This window comes from Thamnophis elegans, chromosome 2, assembly GCF_009769535.1.
Source record: "Thamnophis elegans isolate rThaEle1 chromosome 2, rThaEle1.pri, whole genome shotgun sequence".
Classification (NCBI taxonomy): domain Eukaryota; kingdom Metazoa; phylum Chordata; class Lepidosauria; order Squamata; family Colubridae; genus Thamnophis; species Thamnophis elegans.
In genome coordinates this window covers 170,273,948-170,292,302 of record NC_045542.1, presented here as the reverse complement: position 1 = coordinate 170,292,302, position 18,355 = coordinate 170,273,948, and the positions used below count along the sequence as shown (strand labels likewise).

Here is an 18,355-nt window from a genome sequence, read left to right as displayed (position 1 = left end):
GATCTCATGTCTTTCAGCCCTGCACAGATGAGCAGAGTACATGGATCCAGTTGCCTCCAGAGGAGATTTTTCATTCATATGAGCCAGAGAATTGGGTTTGGATCCAGTCCTCCACTGAAATTATCACAGCAACCAGAGTGGAGCAGACCTTCCCAAGCCTGACTGACTAGCCTTACCATCAAGCATGCCACCCAGAAGATGTGAAAGAAAGGACCCTGAGATGCACAAGTAAAGACTAAAAGACTCTTTTCAATCCCCAGAAGACAGCTAGAAAGACTATGGGGGGGGAGCGTACAAATTCATTGTAAGGTTTTCTTTCTTGTCTCATTTATATTGTAATCAGTTTAATGTACTCATGTAAGAAGAGAAAGGGAGAGGGGGAGGGAGGGAGGGAGGGAGAGAGAGAGAGACCATTCAAAATCAGGTTAAATTTTATTTCCTTCACCTACCTCCTCACAATGCTTCTCCTAGGTTGATGTTTGCTCTGTGGCATTAAAGCCTATGCAATCATTCCCTGCTAGTTCCATGGGGGAGGGGGAAATTCCCCTCAGGGAATTGCCTCACTTGAAGGGATAGCAGAAAAAAGATCTCCAAAACCCAAGCCCTGACTGTGACTCATAAACAATGCAGTCCAATTGCCCAGTAAAGCAGAATATGTTGCACTCCTGAATAGGAGTCCCATGGATCATTGTGTGTAATTCAAAAAATACTAAATAGCCTGGATTGCACACTGGCTAATCTCAATTTGGCCTCACAAAATAAGAGCTAGAGCAGGTTTAAGAACCATCCCTTGGAAATGGGTAGCCTGTATTATTTAAAAGGAAAAATCATGGCTGTGAAGAATTTTGGGATTTCTGCTCACTTGTAAACTGTCTGGAAGCTCACAGAAAGTGATATATAACATCTGAAATTAATTGACATGGAAAATTGGATACTGTAATTTTTTTCCCCAGAACTTTTGCCCTGACTGCTAGACCATAATTGAAAGCTCTCCTTTTGGGAGCCACTGAAGGCATCCTTATTCTGCTGCCTCTATCAATGCCTTCCCTTTTGCATCAGGAAAAATTAAAAGCACCCATCAAGTCTCCCTGAGCTGTTCAATTTTTAATCTTTTGCCAAGAACATGTGTATCCACTCACATGTTTTGAAAAAAGGGAGGGCTTGTAGGAAGTTAGTATCCTCCCTCCCTTTCCTAGAAAAATGAAATATTTTAGGAAACGTTTAAAAAAGCAGAATATTATATTTCCTTGAATGGGAAAAGAAGACAAACTAGATCCCTGCAGCTTCCTGTTGTTCCCCCCCCCCTTTGTCAATGAGCCATTAAGGCATGAGCCAGTCTATTCTACATAACAAATGTAGGATTAACCCTCTACCCATCTCACCACATGGCACCTGGGAAGATTACATCAACCAGCAAGGAAAACAAGTTTGGGTTTCAGGACAGTCTACAACGTTAGCTAAGACTCCCACCTCCACCCCCTGGGAGTCTGACAACCAATCAGAATGCAGTTCTTACACAAGAACAGGAAACAGAGAGGTGGGACCCCAGAGAGGGCATAAAGCCCAGGGACTCTCAGCATCTCTGCCCTTTTCTTCTCAGGAACTCAAGCCATGTGATTCTGCTCAGGAGCTCATGTCATGCAATCCTGTTCAGGAACTCAAGCAATGTGATCCTGTCCACCATTAAACCATCTTTCCAAGCAGCCTCCATGTTTCTAGTGTCTTTTTCCCCATTTGGAACTGAACCCAGAAGGACATTTCTTCCAACAGAAGGAAGTAAGGAAGGGGGAAGAAAAGAAGGAGGGAGGAAAGGGAGAGGGAGGGAGAAGGAAGAAAAGAAAGACAAACTGGATCTCCCCTTCTTACCATATTCGTCCACATCAAAGTCGTATTCTGCAACTTTCGTGGAGTCTTCCTCTACCACCACTTTGAAGGTGCCCAAGAGAGGATCGGAAGACAGAGAATAGGAAAGCTGGATTATGCCCAACGGTAACTCCACATCTCTCCACTGGAACACCCGGTTTTTTCGGGGATCCTGGAAAGAACATAACAAGTTCCAAAGTTTGTCCATATCCCAGAATTGTTTTAGAATCAGTGGTTCATTATCAGAAAAATGTAGTCCTACAATCCCATTCTCCCTGCACTATGAGCAGTGTATTTGGATATGAAAGAAGGCCACATATGTGTTGGGATTAAACTCTCAATATTGGAACCCAGCAAGGACAATTGCTCTGCTGGCTGGAAATTCAGGGAGTTTTCCCTAATTTTCTGAAGGTCCCAAGTTGGAGATGGTGGGTGTAGGACTTAGAGCCGTGGTGGTGCAGTGGTTTGAGTGCAGTACTGCAGGCTACTTCTGCTGACTGCCAGCTGCCTGCAATTTAGCAGTTCGAACCTCATTAGGCTCAAGGTTGACTCAGCCTTCCATCCTTCCAAGGTTGGTAAAATGAGGACCCAGATCGTTGGGAGCAAGATGCTGACTTTGTAAATTTGATTTTGATTTTGATTTTGATTTTATTGAACATTTATATGCCGCCCTTTTCCCTGAGGGGACTCAGGGCGGCTTACAACAATAGGGGAAGGGAGTGCAAGACAAGACTTGAGTAAGAAAAAAAAACGTGAGTAAGAAAAAAAATTAACCATAAAAACACAACATTCACTCAACATTCGGGCGGGGTGAGAATAAATCCTATCCCCAGGCCTGACGGGATAGCCAGATCTTGAGGGCTGTGCGGAAGGCCTGGACTGTGGTGAGGGTACGGATCTCCACGGGGAGGTTGTTCCATAGCGTCGGAGCTGCAACTGAGAAGGCTCTCCTCCGCGTAGTCGCCAGTCGGCACTGACTGGCGGATGGAATTCGGAGGAGGCCTACCCTGTGCGATCTGATGGGACGCAGGGAGGTAATTGGCAGAAGGCGGTCTCTCAGATAGCCAGATCCACTACCATGGAGCGCTTTATAGGTGGTAAGTAGGACCTTGAAGTGCACCCGACGATCAACAGGTAGCCAGCGCAGCTCACGGAGGATCGGTGTTATATGGGCGAACCGTGGTGCGCCCATGATCACTCGCGCAGCCGCGTTCTGGACTAGCTGAAGTCGCCGGATGCTCTTCAAGGGCAGCCCCATGTAGAGCACATTGCAGTATTCCAGCCTAGAGATCACAAGGGCTCGAGTGACTGTTGTGAGAGCCTCCCAGTTCAGGTAGGGCCGCAACTGGCGCACCAGGCGAACCTGGGTAAATGCCCCCCTGGTCACAGCTGACAGATGGTGATCAAAACTCAGCTGTGGATCCAGGAGGACTCCCAAGTTGCGGACCCTGTCTGAGGGGTATAAATTTTGCCCCCCCAGCCTGATTGATGGAACGTTAGCCGAATTTTTGGGAGGAAAACACAACAGCCACTCGGTCTTTTCCGGGTTGAGCACCAGTTTGTTAGCTCTCATCCAGTCTTTAACAGCCTCAAGGCCCCGGTTCATCACGTCCACCGGCACGGGGCGGACAGATACAACTGTGTATCGTCCGCGTATTGATGGTACTTAATCCCGTGCCTCCGAATGATCTCGCCCAGCGGTTTCATGTAAATGTTAAATAGCAGGGGGGACAGAACCGAGCCCTGCGGCACCCCATAGGTTAGGGGCCTCGGGGACGATCTCTCCCTCCCCACCAACACCGACTGCGACCTGTCCGAGAGGTAGGAGGAGAACCACTGTAAAACAGTGCCGCCCACCCCCACCTCCCGCAGTCGTCGCAGAAGGATACCATGGTCGATGGTATCGAAAGCCGCTGAGAGGTCAAGGAGAACCAGGATGGACGCATAGCCTCCATCTCTGGCTCTCCAGAGATCATCGGTCAATGCGACCAAAGCGGTTTCAGTGCTGTAACCGGGCCTGAAGCCAGACTGGAAGGGGTCAAGATAGTTAGCTTCCTCCAAGGTACGCTGAAGCTGTAAGGCCACCACCTTCTCAACAACCTTCCCCACAAAGGGGAGGTTGGAGACTGGACGATAGTTGTTAAGAACTGCTGGATCCAAGGACGGTTTCTTCAGGAGGGGCCTCACCACCGCCACCTTAAGCGCGGTGGGGAGGTGTCCCTCCCGAAGAGAGGCGGTAACAACCGCCTGGATCCAGCCTCGTGTCACCTCTCTGCTGTTGGCAGTCAGCCAAGAGGGACACGGGTCCAGTATACAGGTGGAGGAACTCACAGCTCGCATAGCCTTGTCCACATCCCCGGAGGCAACATCCTGAAACTCAACCCAGAGATGGTCTGCCAAGTTGTTCCCCTGTGTAAACCCCTTAGAGAGGGCGGTAAAGCACTGTGAAGCACTATATAAGTCTAAGTGCTATTGCTATTAGCAAGAAGGCTCTACCATTAGACAAAGGGAAGTTCAAGCTCAGATTGTACAAGCTGAGGGAGACTGGGACATAGTTCCTTGAACACTTTAACAACTTTAGAGCAACTAATTTAAGGAAGAAAGCAGCCAAACACACAAAAAAGCCTCTTGGTTGGTTGCCAGATCAGCACTGCATTACTCCAGAGGACCACTAGATGGAAAGAATGTGTTCACTGAGTAGCTCACCATTCTTCTTCCATCTAGGGGACACCTTGAGTAATTGCAGCCCAGAAATAGTAACACTAAACCTATGAAGTACTTTATGCAGGAAGTTGATTCATGTCTTTAGTTGATTTCCTTGATCGATGCTACTGTTTCTGCGATCAAATGCAAGGAGAGGGCCCAATTCAGCCCAATTCCTAGTAAAGAAGATGGGAACAGATCTTTCAAAGACAAATTATTCCTCATTTCCCAACAGCATTAATTTTGCCACTTTGTGGGACTGTGTGAAATAGCCCCGTTCTTAACAAAGTGAAATGGGACTCGGTATTAGCTACTTTAAACATCTCTCTCCCTCGCCACCAAGAGATCTGCTTGTATCATTTTATGGGCGACAATCTGGAAATGGTTGGTCATTTTGATTTCCCAAAAGCCTCAGATTTCCTGGTGGCCTCCCATCTAAAGATTAATGAGGTCCAATCAGCCATGGAGCTGCCTCTGTTATGGCCTTTCAGCACATACCTGGATGTACACAACTGGAAACTGTGGAGACAAAAAAAAAAAGCACAGGGAAATCAGACACCAAGGAATGAAAATGAGGATAGAGAAGAAAAGTAAGTAGAAAAAGGGGCATGGGAGATTCTTTTATGTTGCATTATGGTTTTGATATGTATTTATTTGTATCTTGTCTTACCTCAAGCGACTGCTCTTAGAATTCCCACCACACACACCCATAACAACCACCCTGTGAGGTTGGTTGGTTGACAGTGCCTAGCCACAAGGTCACCCAGCCAGTTTTCATGACTAAGGGTAGATTTAAGGTCAGCACTAATCCAAAGCCTTCAATTACTCCATGAGTCTTCACTAGTTTTCACCCAAGGGTATCTCCACACCAGAGGTGGGTTTCTACCGGTTCGCCCCGGATCAGGCGAACCGGTAGTTGCAAAGGTGGCAGCGGAAGGCCCCGCCCATCCACCTGGATGCTTCTGCACATGTGCAAAGGTGTTGCACGAGCGTGTGCACGCACAAGCAAACCAGTAGTAAAATAAATTGAAACCCACCACTACTCCACACATGGGCTGGGCTCAATGTGATATGTGAGGGGGGAGGGGTCCATAGAATTCCCCTGGAGGGGAATTGACCCCGGGGAGAGCATGAATTGAACGTTTTCTCACGGAGATGCCATCATCTCTGTCTGTCTTAGTACCCCTCCCCCCCAAAAAAATGTACCTTCTTCTTCAGGGGGCGTAAATCTTTATCCATAGAGACGATGCGAAACTGAACTGCAAAAGAAAGAGAGAATATGTGGGGAAAGTAGCTACTGAATATAGAAATATTAAGATACAGAAGAGATCTTGGAGATCATTTACTGTAGTCCAGTGTTTTCTCATACTGAGTATTTGAAGACGTGTGGACTTCTGCTCCTAGAATTTCTTGGCCAGGCATGGGGTCTTTCTAGAAGATTCCGTGCTGGCTGTTGAATTCTAGGAACTGAAGTCTAAATATCTTCAAGGTGCTACAGTTGAAAAACACTAATCTGACTGCTGCCCAGGGCAGTAATAGACTGTTGCAGCATTTCTGGTAGGTGGCCATCCAGCTTTTGTTTAAATCCTTCCGTCAATCCTTCCTCCTGGGTAGTCAAGCCCATCCAGCTCCATTAAGACATTTTATTTATCTGATGTCCAACCATAATGTATCTTTCTGACGTTTAGACCATTGTTTCATGTCTCCTAGAAAGACCTCCAAAATTGAGCAGCTAAGAGATACATGAAGACTGCTGTCAAACCTCCACATAGTCTTCTCTACTCCAAGGGGAAGAGCATACCCACTATCTCCCAATCATTTCTCATACATCTTTTTATCCTCCTTCCCTTTGGTTGTCCTTCTCTGGAGAAACTCTGGTTTTCTGTTTTCCTTGATGAAAAAAGGCAGGGTCCAGCCAACCAGAGAAGAACAATGAGGATTCCTGACATTGAAGAAGTCACGTGATTATGCCTATCCTGGCTCTATTCCACTCAGTAGATTGTGTTGGAAACTGATTATGGGCAGGGGTGGGATTGAAAAATTTTAGCAACTGGTTCCCTGCCCGGTTGCTGGGTGGGGGTGTGGCCTACTCTGCCTCCTGCACCACGGTGGAGAGGGGGCATTTTCAGCCTCTCCAGGCTCCGGAGGCTTTTCTTGCACCTCTGGGAAGGCAAAAACGGCCTTCCCTGGTCTCTGGAGGCTCTCCAGCGGCTGGAAATGGGCCCTTCCTGGAGGCCTATTTTTCACCCTCCCAGAGCCTCCACACATGCCCTGCACTTACCTCACATCCAAAACAGGCCACGTGGGGACTCCTGGGAGGGGTGGGGTGGGAGGAGCCAGCCAATCGTTGCAACTACTGGTTCAGCGAACCAGATGTACAATTAGCATCCGTTTCGCCCAAACCAGTCTGAACCATCTGAATCCCACCCCTGATTATGGGTCATCTCCAGGTTACATAAAGGTAATCCTCAACTCACGACCACAAATGAGCCCAAAATGTACGCTGTTCAGTGAGACATTTGTTAAGTGACGTTTGCCCCATTTTACAACCTTTCTTTCCTCTGATGTTAAGTGAACCACTGCAGTTGATAATTTAGCAACTTTGTTAAGTGAATCTGACTCTTACCTATTGACTTCGCTCATCAGAAAATCCCCAAAAGTGATCACATCACACTTGGGGACACTGCAACCGTCATAAATATGAGTCAGTTATCAAGCATCTAAATTTTGAGGAGGATACAAAGATTGTAATTGTGAAAAAATATGTCACTTTTTTCACTGCTGTTGTAACTTTGAACTGTGATTAAATGAACTATTGTAAGTCAAGAACTACCTGTAGTTTGCACACAGTAAGATTTAGATTTAGATTTTTTTTTTTTTAGATTTAACTTTATTTGTATGCCGCCCTTTTCCCTGAGGGGACTCAGGGCAGCTCACAATTCAGGGGGAGGGAAGGACAAAACAAGTTATACACATGAAGACAATACATCGTTAAAAAGCACAACAGTCATACTATTCGGGTGGGGTTGAAGTCTTTAGTCCCAGGCCTGTCGGGACAGCCAGGTTTTAAGGGCTACGCGGAAGGCCTGGAGGGTGGTGAGGGTACGAATCTCCATGGGGAGTTCATTCCATAGGGTCGGAGCAGCCACCGAGAAGGCTCTCCTCTGGGTAGTTGCCAGTCGACATTGACCGGCTGATGGAATTCGGAGGAGGCCTAATCTATGGGATCTTATTGGCCTAGTGGAGGTAATTGGCAGTAGATCAGAGCAATCCAACAAATTCTTCCACTGCTCAATCCACCTAGCAAAAATGTCCTTTGATGTTTACTTATGAAATATCAGCAAAGCGGAAAAACACTTGACTGGCCAAATTGGAAGATGCCACAGGCAAAATTGGGGACACGTGAACCATGTATAAGAATGAACCTTATTTCCATTTCTCTTGCTATACATCAAAAGGCAGAGCACCTTCCAAAGCCACTCAAAGCAATATGAGTCATTCCCAAAGTATGTTTCATGATGTTAAAGATTATTGTTATTGCTTTTATTATTAATGTTTTAAATCAGGGGTGTCAAACTCAATTTCATTGAGGGATGCATCAGGGTTGTGTTTGACCTTGAAGGGCCAGGGTGGGCGGGACCAGGGTGGGCGTGGCCAGCTCAACTTCACTCATATTGGCGCCCTGCCTGTGGTGGCCCGAGCACTCTGCCTGCAAAAATGGGCTCCTGAGCACCATTTTCGCCTGTGACGGCCTCCTGCAACCCTCTGCCAGCAGATATGGAGCTTGGGAGGGCTGCCTATGGGCCAATCCTTCACTCTTTCCAGCATAGCTCCGGGGCCCAGATCTAAACACCCTGCAGGCCAGATCTGACCTGGCTTTAAGTTTTAAATGATATGGTGCCCTTCAAAATCAAATTATTAGATATTCATCATTTGTTATCCCTATATTGTGGGTAATTGAGCAGGGTGAACGTGCTTGCTCTGATGGGCATAGGGTCTGGCATGGAGGAGATGGGGTGGGTGTGAACTAAACTGAAAATGCCCACAGTCATTTTCCAACATTTTCCGCCACAGTGGCCCATAACCGTAGCTTGAGTATAGATTTGTTCTCTGAGCTTGTGGGTTGATTCTCAAATATTTCGTTACCAGGCTGTAAAAAGTTTAACGATAAAGTTTTGAAAAGGTTAGAAAAGCCAGAATTGGGGAGCTGGAGTGGCCCTTTACCTTGTTGACCCGCTCTGTAGATTGGTTTGTCTGTCTGGATGAAAAGTAGATGCTTTGGCTTCTCAAGTTGCACCCTTTTGTTGACCGGGAAACTGTGGCTTGGGAATTTTACATACAACTGGAGAATGATTTCCGATGGGGGAAAAATGTTGCTCACTCTGGGAACCTGCAGGATGAAGAGACAAAAATCAAATAGTTTGAGAGGTATCGTTATCATGATGTTCCATTGCTTCATGTTTGCATTATGTTGAATGAAACAACCTAAGGGGAAGAGAGACAGACAGACAGACAGACAGACAGACACACAGACAGACAGACAGACAGACAGACAGACAGACTTACCTGGAAAGGAACACATTGAAATGCATCTTTCTCTTTTATTGTCATTTCATTCAGGATCAAATTCTGGACCCCAGGTTCCAGCACAAGAGTCAAGTTGACTGTTTCCTTCAGATTGTTTATCTGGATGCAGAAGTTCTCAGGGGTCTCCATGTAGATTATGCTGGGCACCACTGCCACATATTGCCTTGGAAAGAGGGGCAGGGGCTCTGATTAGGAAATACACCAAGCAAATACAAGAGGATTTCCTGAGATTTGGGCCTGTTAGTGGAGCTAGATCTGTGTCAAAAGGTTGAATCATGGCAACTGGGCCAATCTTTGTTAATCGGAAGCATTTCGTGGCTCATCCAAACAACTTCATCTGTCAGAGCAAAATTAGTCAGGAAGAGTCAAAGTGTCATTGGAATGTACCAACTTTTGCCACACCAACTTCAGGGGTTTCTCCCAAAATGAGTTGCAATCTGGGGAGAGCCCCCTGGAGTTGGTGTGGCAAGAGTTGGTGCCTTCCAATGACTCTCAGCCTAACTAATTTTGCTCTGACTGATGAAGTTGCTCGGAGGTTAATAAGGATTGGACCAGTTGCCCTGATTCAATCTTTTGACACCTTTTGCCAGGGAGACTAAGTCTTCAGTGACACATTTCTCTAAAGCAACCTTGGCATCTTTAAGGTGTGTGTATTTCAGTTCCCAGAATTCCCCAGCCAGCATACTCCCTGGAGAATTACAGGATAACAGAATTGGAAGGTCCCTGGGGAATTACAGGATAACAGAATTGGAAGGGACATTGTAGGTCATCTAGTCCAACCCCCTGCTCAAGCAGGAGACCCTATACCATTTCTGACAGGTGGCTGTCCAGTCCCTTCTTGAAGGCCTCCAGGGATGAAGCTCCCATAACTTCTGAAGGCAAGCTGTTCCATTGGTCGATTGTTCTCACTGTCAGAAGGTTTCTCCTTATTTCTAGGTTGAATCTCTCCTTGATCAGCTTCCATCCATTATTCCTTGTCTGGCCTTCAAGTGCTTTGGAAACTCTGTGACAACCCCTCAAATATTGGAATACTGCTATCATGCCACTCGTGCCACTTCTGTTCATTAGACTAGCATATGTTTTAGCCTCCAGTCCCCTAATCAGGGGTGGGCTTCAAAAACGTTAGCAAGAGGTTTTCTGCCCAGTTTCTAGGTGGGCGTGGCCATGGTGGCTGTGTCCTAGTCGGCCTTCTACACATTGGGTGGTATTTTTGACCTCCCTGGGCTTTGGAAGCTCTCTGAGCCTCCGGGAGGGCGAAAAACGGCCTCCCCATGCTCCAGAGGCTCTCTAGAGGCTGGAAATGGTTCCATTTCCTGCTTTCCCAAACTTCCAGTAGGCCTGTTTTTTGCCCTCCCTGAGCCTCCCCGTGGTGCTGGAGGCAGAGTAGGCCACACCCCCATGGCCACTCCTGCCCTGAACTTACCTGCACCGAAAACAGGCTGCGTGGGGAGGTGTGGGAGGGGCCAGCCAGGAGTGGGATCTGAGGCTTCTCTGAAATGCACAGAATCTTAACTAGAGGTTCTCCTGAACCCCTGCGAACCCCCGGCAACCCACCCTTGCCCCTAATCACCTTTCTTGTTCTTTTCTGTACTCTTTCTAGAGTCTCAACATCTTTTTTATAGTGTGGTGACCAAAACTGGAGGCAGTATTCTAGGTGTGGTCTTAGTAATGCTTTATAAAGTGATATTACTACTTCACATAATCTTGATTCAATCTCTCTGTTCATGCAATTTAGGACTGCATTGGCTTTTTTGGCTGCCGCCACACATTACTAGCGCAATATTTAATTGATTGTCCACTAAGACTCCAAGATCCCTTTCACAGTTACTGCTATTAAGACAGGTTTCACCTAATCTGCATGTGTACTTTTGGTTTTTCTTGCCTAACTGTAAAACTTTACTTTTCTCTATGATGAATTTCATTTTGTGAACTTGGGCCCAGTGTTCAAGTCTGTTGAGATGCATCTGGATCCTGGGTGTTGGCTATTTCTGCCAGGTTAGTATCATCTGCAAATTGGATGAGTTCTATTCTTCTATAGAATAGAAGAATAGAAGAGCATCCGGCGACTTCAGCTAGTCCAGAATGCGGCCGCGCGAGTGATAGTGGGCGCACCTCGGTTCGCCCACATAACACCTATCCTCCGCGAGCTGCGCTGGCTACCAGTTGATCTCCGGGTGCGCTTCAAGGTGCTACTCACCATCCATAAAGCCCTCCATGGTAGTGGGTCTGATTACTTGAGAGACCGCCTTCTGCCGATTACCTCCCTTCGACCCATCAGATCACACAGATTGGGCCTCCTCCGAGTTCCATCCGCCAGTCAGTGCCGACTGGCGACTACGCGGAGGAGAGCCTTCTCGGTAGCAGCTCCGACCCTTTGGAACGATCTCCCCGTAGAGATTCGTACCCTCACCACCGTCCAGACCTTCCGCGCAGCCCTTAAGATCTGGCTATCCCGTCAGTCCTGGGGATAAGATTTTCATCCGCCCCACCCAAATGCTGAATGAATGTTGTGTTTTATTGTTTTATTTTATTCACATATTATTTCATGTTTTGTCTTGCACTCCTTCCCCACGAATTGTAAGCCGCCCTGAGTCCCCTCAGGGAAAAGGGCGGCCTATAAATGACAATAAAATCTACAAAATCTACAAATCTATTTCCTCGTCTAAGTCGTTTACGAAGATATTGAAGAGTACTGGTCCTAAGACAGAATCTAGTGGTACCCCATTGTTTACTTCTCTCCAGGTAGACGTAGTACCATTAAGGTCTACATATAGGCATGCTGTTTATAAAGAGTGTCTGTGTAATGTGTACATATGTATTATGTATGTGTATGAGAAAATATATACTTTCTTTTGAGAGTAGGCAACAGAATTTCATTTTAAATGTGGGCCAGTGTGCTCACAAACATGTGTGTGTTTGTGTACCTATGTTTCCCCAAAAATAAGACTGGGTCTTATATTAAATTTTGCTCCAAAATACGCATTAGGGCTTATTTTCTGATTAGGGTGTATTTGCGGGGAAATATGGTACTAAATGTGTCTGTCTGGTTGATTATCTTATCTGGGGCTTATTTTTCACATACGGCTTATATTACCAGCTTTCTGAAAAATCATGCAAGGGCTTATTTCACTTATCCACTTAAGTCTTATTTTCAGGGAAACAATATATAAAGGTAAAGGTTCCCCTGCTTGCTTCCCTCCGTGTAGACATAATACGATTAAGGACTACATATATGGAAGCTATATGCGTGTGTGTGTGTGTGTGTGTGTGTGTGTGTGTGTGTAGCTTTGTTTCCCCGATAATAACATCGGTTCTTATATTAATTTCTTTGAAGACATTTCGCTTCTCATCCAAGACGCTTGTTCAGCTCTGAGCAGAAGAAGCTTCTTAGATGAGGAGCAAAATGTCTTCAAAGAAAAACCAGAAAGTTCAGTTGCCTCTTGAAAAAACACCTTTGGGACAACCATGACCTGGATGACTGAGAAGCTCCATAAATCTTACAGATTTTTTTTTAAATCCTACCTCTCCCCTCCCTCCCACCCACCACCAAATATCTCTGGGGCATTGCTCCTCCTTAAGTTTCCCTTTGGAAATATCCTGTACTGAGAGATGCTTACTTTAAAAATAAAACAGAGCGGAGTTTGAAGCCTAAATCTTTCCCAGCCAAAGAAGACAGAAAAAATCAACTTACAGTTTGGGCTCAGGAGCAGCTTCAGTGGTCCTGAGAAGGACAGACAGGAGAAGGAGAAGGAAGAAGTTTTTTCCATGTTGCCAGCTTTCCCCCATGATATTGAAGAGAGAGGCTGCCTGCAAAGCTGAGCTGAAAAGTCTCAGCTGTTCCCTCTTCAGCTCTGACTGCCTCTTTGCAAACAGTCCGTGTGGAAGAACAGGTAAAACCCAGGAACGGGGACAGTTTTAATGTCCCAGCCCAGCAGTGGGTCCTTGCCAATGTTTAAGGCCAAAAGACCACACGGGGGTGGAGACTGAAACAACACAACTTTATTCTGCACAGAACAAGGATCCGGGGAGGTTTCCTTCGAAGCTTGTGTAACCTAGTGGTTTACAGCTGGGTTTTTTTTATACCTTCAACCTCCAAAACTGAACAACCTGAATGTCATAGTGCGGTAATGGCGAACCTTTTAGAGACTGAGTGCCCAAACTGCACGTCTCGCTCCCTCTCCCTCTCCCTCTCCCTCTCCCTCTCCCTCTCTCTCTCTCTCTCTCTCTGGCGCTCACATACGCAGCAGCACCCCAAAGACCAGCTGGCTGGTGGGAGGCAGGACATCCCAACACCAGCAGCTCTGCAAGAGGTGAGATCTTTTTCTTTCATGAGCTTCTGTTTCCCTACAAACAACGGCGAGAAACGCCATGGAGAAACGCGGTGGAGCTGAGCTGGGGCAACACTACACGTACCCACAGAGAGGGCTCTGAGTGCCACCTCTAGCACATGTGCCATAGGTTCGCCACCACTGTCATAGTGACATGCATCGCTCGGTTTTCTCATACATACCATTACAAAAGTAGACATACAAGCTTTCCTAATACGGTATAACTATCATTTCAGCCAATGCTTTTGTGAGCTTTATTAAGCTTTGACTCAATATAAGACTCAGAAATAAAGTCTATAGTAAATCGGGAGAGGTAAAAGTAGGAAAGGGAGAAAAGAAAGAGTAGATAAAGGGGGAAAGAAAGAAAGAAAGAGAAAGAAAGAAAGAAAGAAAGAAAGAAAGAAAGAAAGAAAGAAAGAAAGAAAGAAAAAAGAAAAAAGAAAAAAAGAAAAGGAAGGAAAAGAAGGAAAGAAAGAAGGAAAGAAAGCAGATTCCAACTTTTTGGTGCAGTAAAATTGAGGTAGTCCTCAATTTACAACAGTTCATTTAGTAGAATAGAATAACAGATTTGGGTGGGACCTTAGAGGTCTCCTAGTCCAACCCCCTGCTCAGGCAGGAAACCTGATATTTCAGATAAATGGTTGTGCAATATCGTGTGTGTATGTGTGGTGTGTGTTATGTATGTATGAGAAAATATATACTTTCTTTGGAGAGCAGGCACCAGAATTTCATTTTAATATGGGCAAGCACCACAAAAGTGTGTGTGTGTGTGAGAGAGAGAGAGAGAGAGACTTTTTTTCTTGTGTAATGGCTAAGTGAAAAGAGGCTGTGAAGCAGTGGATATGAAAGTTTCCCAAATTCTTTGCGTGTTTTGACTTGCATTCCTGTTCTGTCTCCCACAGTGCTGCTTTTGTTAGACTGGACTATTTTTCCCCCCTTTCATGTGAAGACAAAGAAGGAATTAAGCAGTTCCACTTTCTCTCTGCTGCCCATCTTGCCATCTTGTCCCATTAGTGAATCTGTCATTTTGCTGATTTTCTTCTTATGCCTTAAAGACTAAACAAAACTTGTTATTTTGGGCATATATATATATTTTTTGCAAGTCTTAGTTCTTTCTGAACCTTTAGCATTTCTGACTCCATCCCTGCAAATTTCGGATATTTGCTGGTATTTTATTTGAGTTTATATGCCCTTATTTCCCTTTTTCATACTTGTCCTTTTTGTCTCTCAATTAGTCAGAAAGCGCTTTGTACAGCCATGCTGGTCTTGTCCTGAGTCTCTTGTTTATCTTTCTCTCTGATGTTGGTTTTTTAAAAAAAGACCTTTATCTTGGTTTTCAGTTTCTCAAGCATCCTAAATTGTTTTTCTTTTTAGGATTTCCATCCGTGGATTCCTTCCAAATTTCTTTCTTAGTTGGTTGAAGTAGCTGTCTTAAAAGTCTAAAACACTAGTCTGACTTTGTTCAGTTCCCTACATCATTATGATGAATTCAAGTACAACTTGGTCATTCTCTCCTAAAGTTCCTGCCTCTTCAACCCCCTTTATCATTTCATCTCGGTTAATAAGAATTAATCCAATAGAGCTGATCTCTAGTTCCCTCGTCTTCTTTTGGGATGATAAAAGTTGTCAGCCAGGCAGGTCAGGAATCTATTCAATCTACCACTCATGGCAGAGTTTAAGTTAAAGTCCCCTATTACTGTACTGGTGTTTCCTGCACACCTCAGGTAGCTGATTAGCAAAAAGTTCATCTATTGCCTCTGCTTCAGTGGTGGGTTGCAGGTGGTAGGCTCCGGTACAAACATACCAGAGTCGGCCGGAGCACCGGATACCGTTCCGGTATGGTGCTCTGGAGGGCCTGCCCGCCCGCCCAAGCTCCTTACTGGTGTTTAAAGGCTTCTGTGCTTCCGCACAGGTGCATGGCATCTACAGCACCTGCACGATGCTCCGCGGAGCAGCTGGAGTGTCGCAGAGGCGCTAAGATGCATGCCCGCGCCGTGCACGTGTCCATGAGGACGCTGCTGGCCCCGTTCCAACCATACTGGTTGGAACGGGATTTGAAACCCACCACTACTATGCTTGGTTGTGTGGTCTGTAATATGCATCTATAGCAATGACCTTTCTTTTTCCCTCAATATTCACCTAAATTTCATTTCATTTCCTTTATTTGTATGCCGCCCTTTTCCCTGGGGGGACTCAGGGCGGCTCACAATTCAAAAAGGGAGGGGGGGGGAAGACAAACAGTATTCCAATATGGAAACAATACAACATATTAAAAGAGAGCACAACAGTCACACAATTCGGGTGGGGTTGGAATCTTAACCCCAGGCCAGCCGGGACAGCCAGATCTTCAAAGCGGTGCGGAAGGATTGGAGGGTGGTGAGGGTCCGAATCTCCACGGGGAGTTCGTTCCAGTGGGTCGGAGCAGCCACCAAGAAGGCTCTCCTCCGGGTAGTTGCCAGTTTGCACTGGCTAGTAGATGGAATTCGGAGGAGGCCTAATCGATGCGATCGTATCGGTCTAGTGGAGGTAATTGGCAGTAGGCGGTCTCTCAAATACCCAGGCTGAATCTGAAGAAGGCTTTCTTCCCTGACATCATGTATTTGTATGTAGATGTAGCCATTCTTTACATACATACATACATACATACATACATACATACATACATACATACATACATACATTCCTTTGCAGCTATACAGGTAGTCCTCAAATTACCACAACTGAGCCCAAAATTTCTATTGTTGTGAGACTTTTCTTAAGTGAGTTTTGCTCCATGTTACAATTCTTAACATTCACTTGTTAAGTGAATCACTGCAGTGGATAGTTAGTAATATGTTTGTTAAGTGACTCGGGCTTCCCTATTTATTTTGCTTGTCAGAAGGTTGCAAAAGGTGATCACATGACCTTGGGACACAGCATAAGTCATAAGTCATAAGTATGAACCAGTTGCCAAGCACCTGAATTTTGATCACATGATCGTGGGGATGCTACAAAGGTCATAGCTGGGGAAAATGGCCATAAGTCACTTTTTTCAGTGCTGTTGTAACTTTGAACAGTCACTAATGAACTGTTGTAAGTCAAGGACTACCTGTAGTAATTTTTTACCTACATACATCTTCACATACTATGGATACATACAACTATTGCGGTGGTGGGTTGCAGGTAGTACGCCCTGGTACGGGTGTACCGAAACTTGCCTGGAGCACCGGGTACCATTCCGGTACGGTGCTCTGGAGGGCTCACCCGCTCGCCCATGCTCCTTACCTGTCTTTTAAAGCCTTTGGCACTTCCGCACAAGGCGCATACAGCGCCTTCACGATGCTCCGCCAAGCAGCTGGAGCATTGCAGAGGCTTGTGGCAGTGTCACTGGAAGATAAGATGCATGCGCATGCGCACCCCACACACGTTCATGTGGAGGACGCCAGTACAGTTGCAATGGGATCTGGAACCCACCACTGAACTATTGCTACTCTTTTGTTGGATCTGTTTCTTCTGAACAAATTATATCCTCCTAGTAATATATTATAATCATGGGCTCCATCTCATCAAATTTCAGTGATAATAGCAATTTTCACAATGGTTACATGTAATAGGTACATCTAGTCTCTTTTTTAAGTTTTTACAATAGGAGCAATGAAAGTAGAATTTAAACGGTGATCAGGAAGGAAGGATGCCAACAGCTGCCCCACTTTTGGCTGAAAGTCCATGTAATCTAAATATTATTTTAAGGAATGTTGGTTATTTACCTATTTCCCCTGAATCAATTTGTTCTTTTGCCACAGGTGGGAGGCAGTTATTTTATCTTTAATCTAATGGATCTGGAGGAAGGCTGATGAAATAACCAAACAATTAATTACATGCCAAAATGTCCCTGTCTTTCACAAGAGCCACAGTTTCCTTGGCCAGAGTACAAAGCCAAGTATTAATGTTGGTTTTTTCTACCTTTATCAAAGGGTGGATTAGTCAAAACACACAGGAAGGAAAAATAAGAAAAAGAAAGAATATCAAAAGACACCGGAAGAAGAGTAAAAAGATTACGATCAGAGCTACAAAAAGAACCACAAAATAATGTAAAAATCAAATGCAGTTAATAAAACATAAATTAAGCTTAATTTAAAAAAAGAATTAAAATTAAAAGTGTAAAACAAAATTTCTTTGGAAACGCTAACAAACCAGGGAGGTGGCTGGCATATAAATTAAAAAAGGAGAAAGAAAAGAAAGAGCTACAGATACGAAGTCTGGTAGAAACTGTAGCTCTTGAGAAAGACATGGAGGTTTTGGCATGTAATTAATTGTTTGACTATTTCATCAGCCTTCCTCTGGATTGGTCAGATTAAAGAAAAAATAATGGCTGCCCACCTATGGCCAAAGAACAAATTGATTCAGGGGGAGTAGGTAAAAAAACCAACATTCCTTAAAGTAATATTTAGATTACATGGAATTTCAGCCAAAATTGACATCTTTCCTTTTTTTTTTTGCATAGTTTTTTAATTTATAACATAAAAATTCCATTTTTGGTTAAACTGTGTTATCTGGGTACAAATAGTTTTAAGAAATACTCATCAAAGTGTTTACAACAATATTCATTGCATTGATATTCATTCTATCATAATGGTCATAATACTGATACTGATATTTGTTTATCCATTTTAACAAGCCTCCCTTTTTATTGTTCCTTTTCTTATACCATGTTTCCCCCAAAATAAGACAGGGTCTTATTTTTCTTTTTACACACAAAATATGGCTTGGGCCTTATTATGAGGGGAGGGTTTATTGTTTTGGGATTGCCGGGCAGCTGCTCTCTTGCGAGCAGGCTCCCAAAGAGCCGGGCACAGCCTCATGGGTGAATGGCTGTGTTGAAGCGACCACACTCA

The 18,355-nt window shown here is 45.0% G+C and overlaps 1 protein-coding gene across 1 annotated transcript in view; it reads right to left on the bottom strand.

Moving 5' to 3' along the window:
- The window catches only part of LOC116503325 (alpha-2-macroglobulin-like), a 70,519-nt gene extending 57,481 nt beyond the window's left edge, over positions 1–13,038 (bottom strand). Inside the window, exons 1-6 of the mRNA XM_032209659.1 lie at positions 12,845–13,038; positions 9,133–9,316; positions 8,791–8,956; positions 5,773–5,825; positions 5,065–5,085; positions 1,867–2,035 (exon numbers count right to left, since the gene is read on the bottom strand). Of these exons, the coding sequence (XP_032065550.1) occupies positions 1,867–2,035; positions 5,065–5,085; positions 5,773–5,825; positions 8,791–8,956; positions 9,133–9,316; positions 12,845–12,939 (688 nt within the window). The 5' untranslated portion in view covers positions 12,940–13,038. The remainder of the gene's footprint in view (positions 1–1,866; positions 2,036–5,064; positions 5,086–5,772; positions 5,826–8,790; positions 8,957–9,132; positions 9,317–12,844) is intronic.
- Between the last annotated feature and the right edge of the window lie 5,317 nt (positions 13,039–18,355).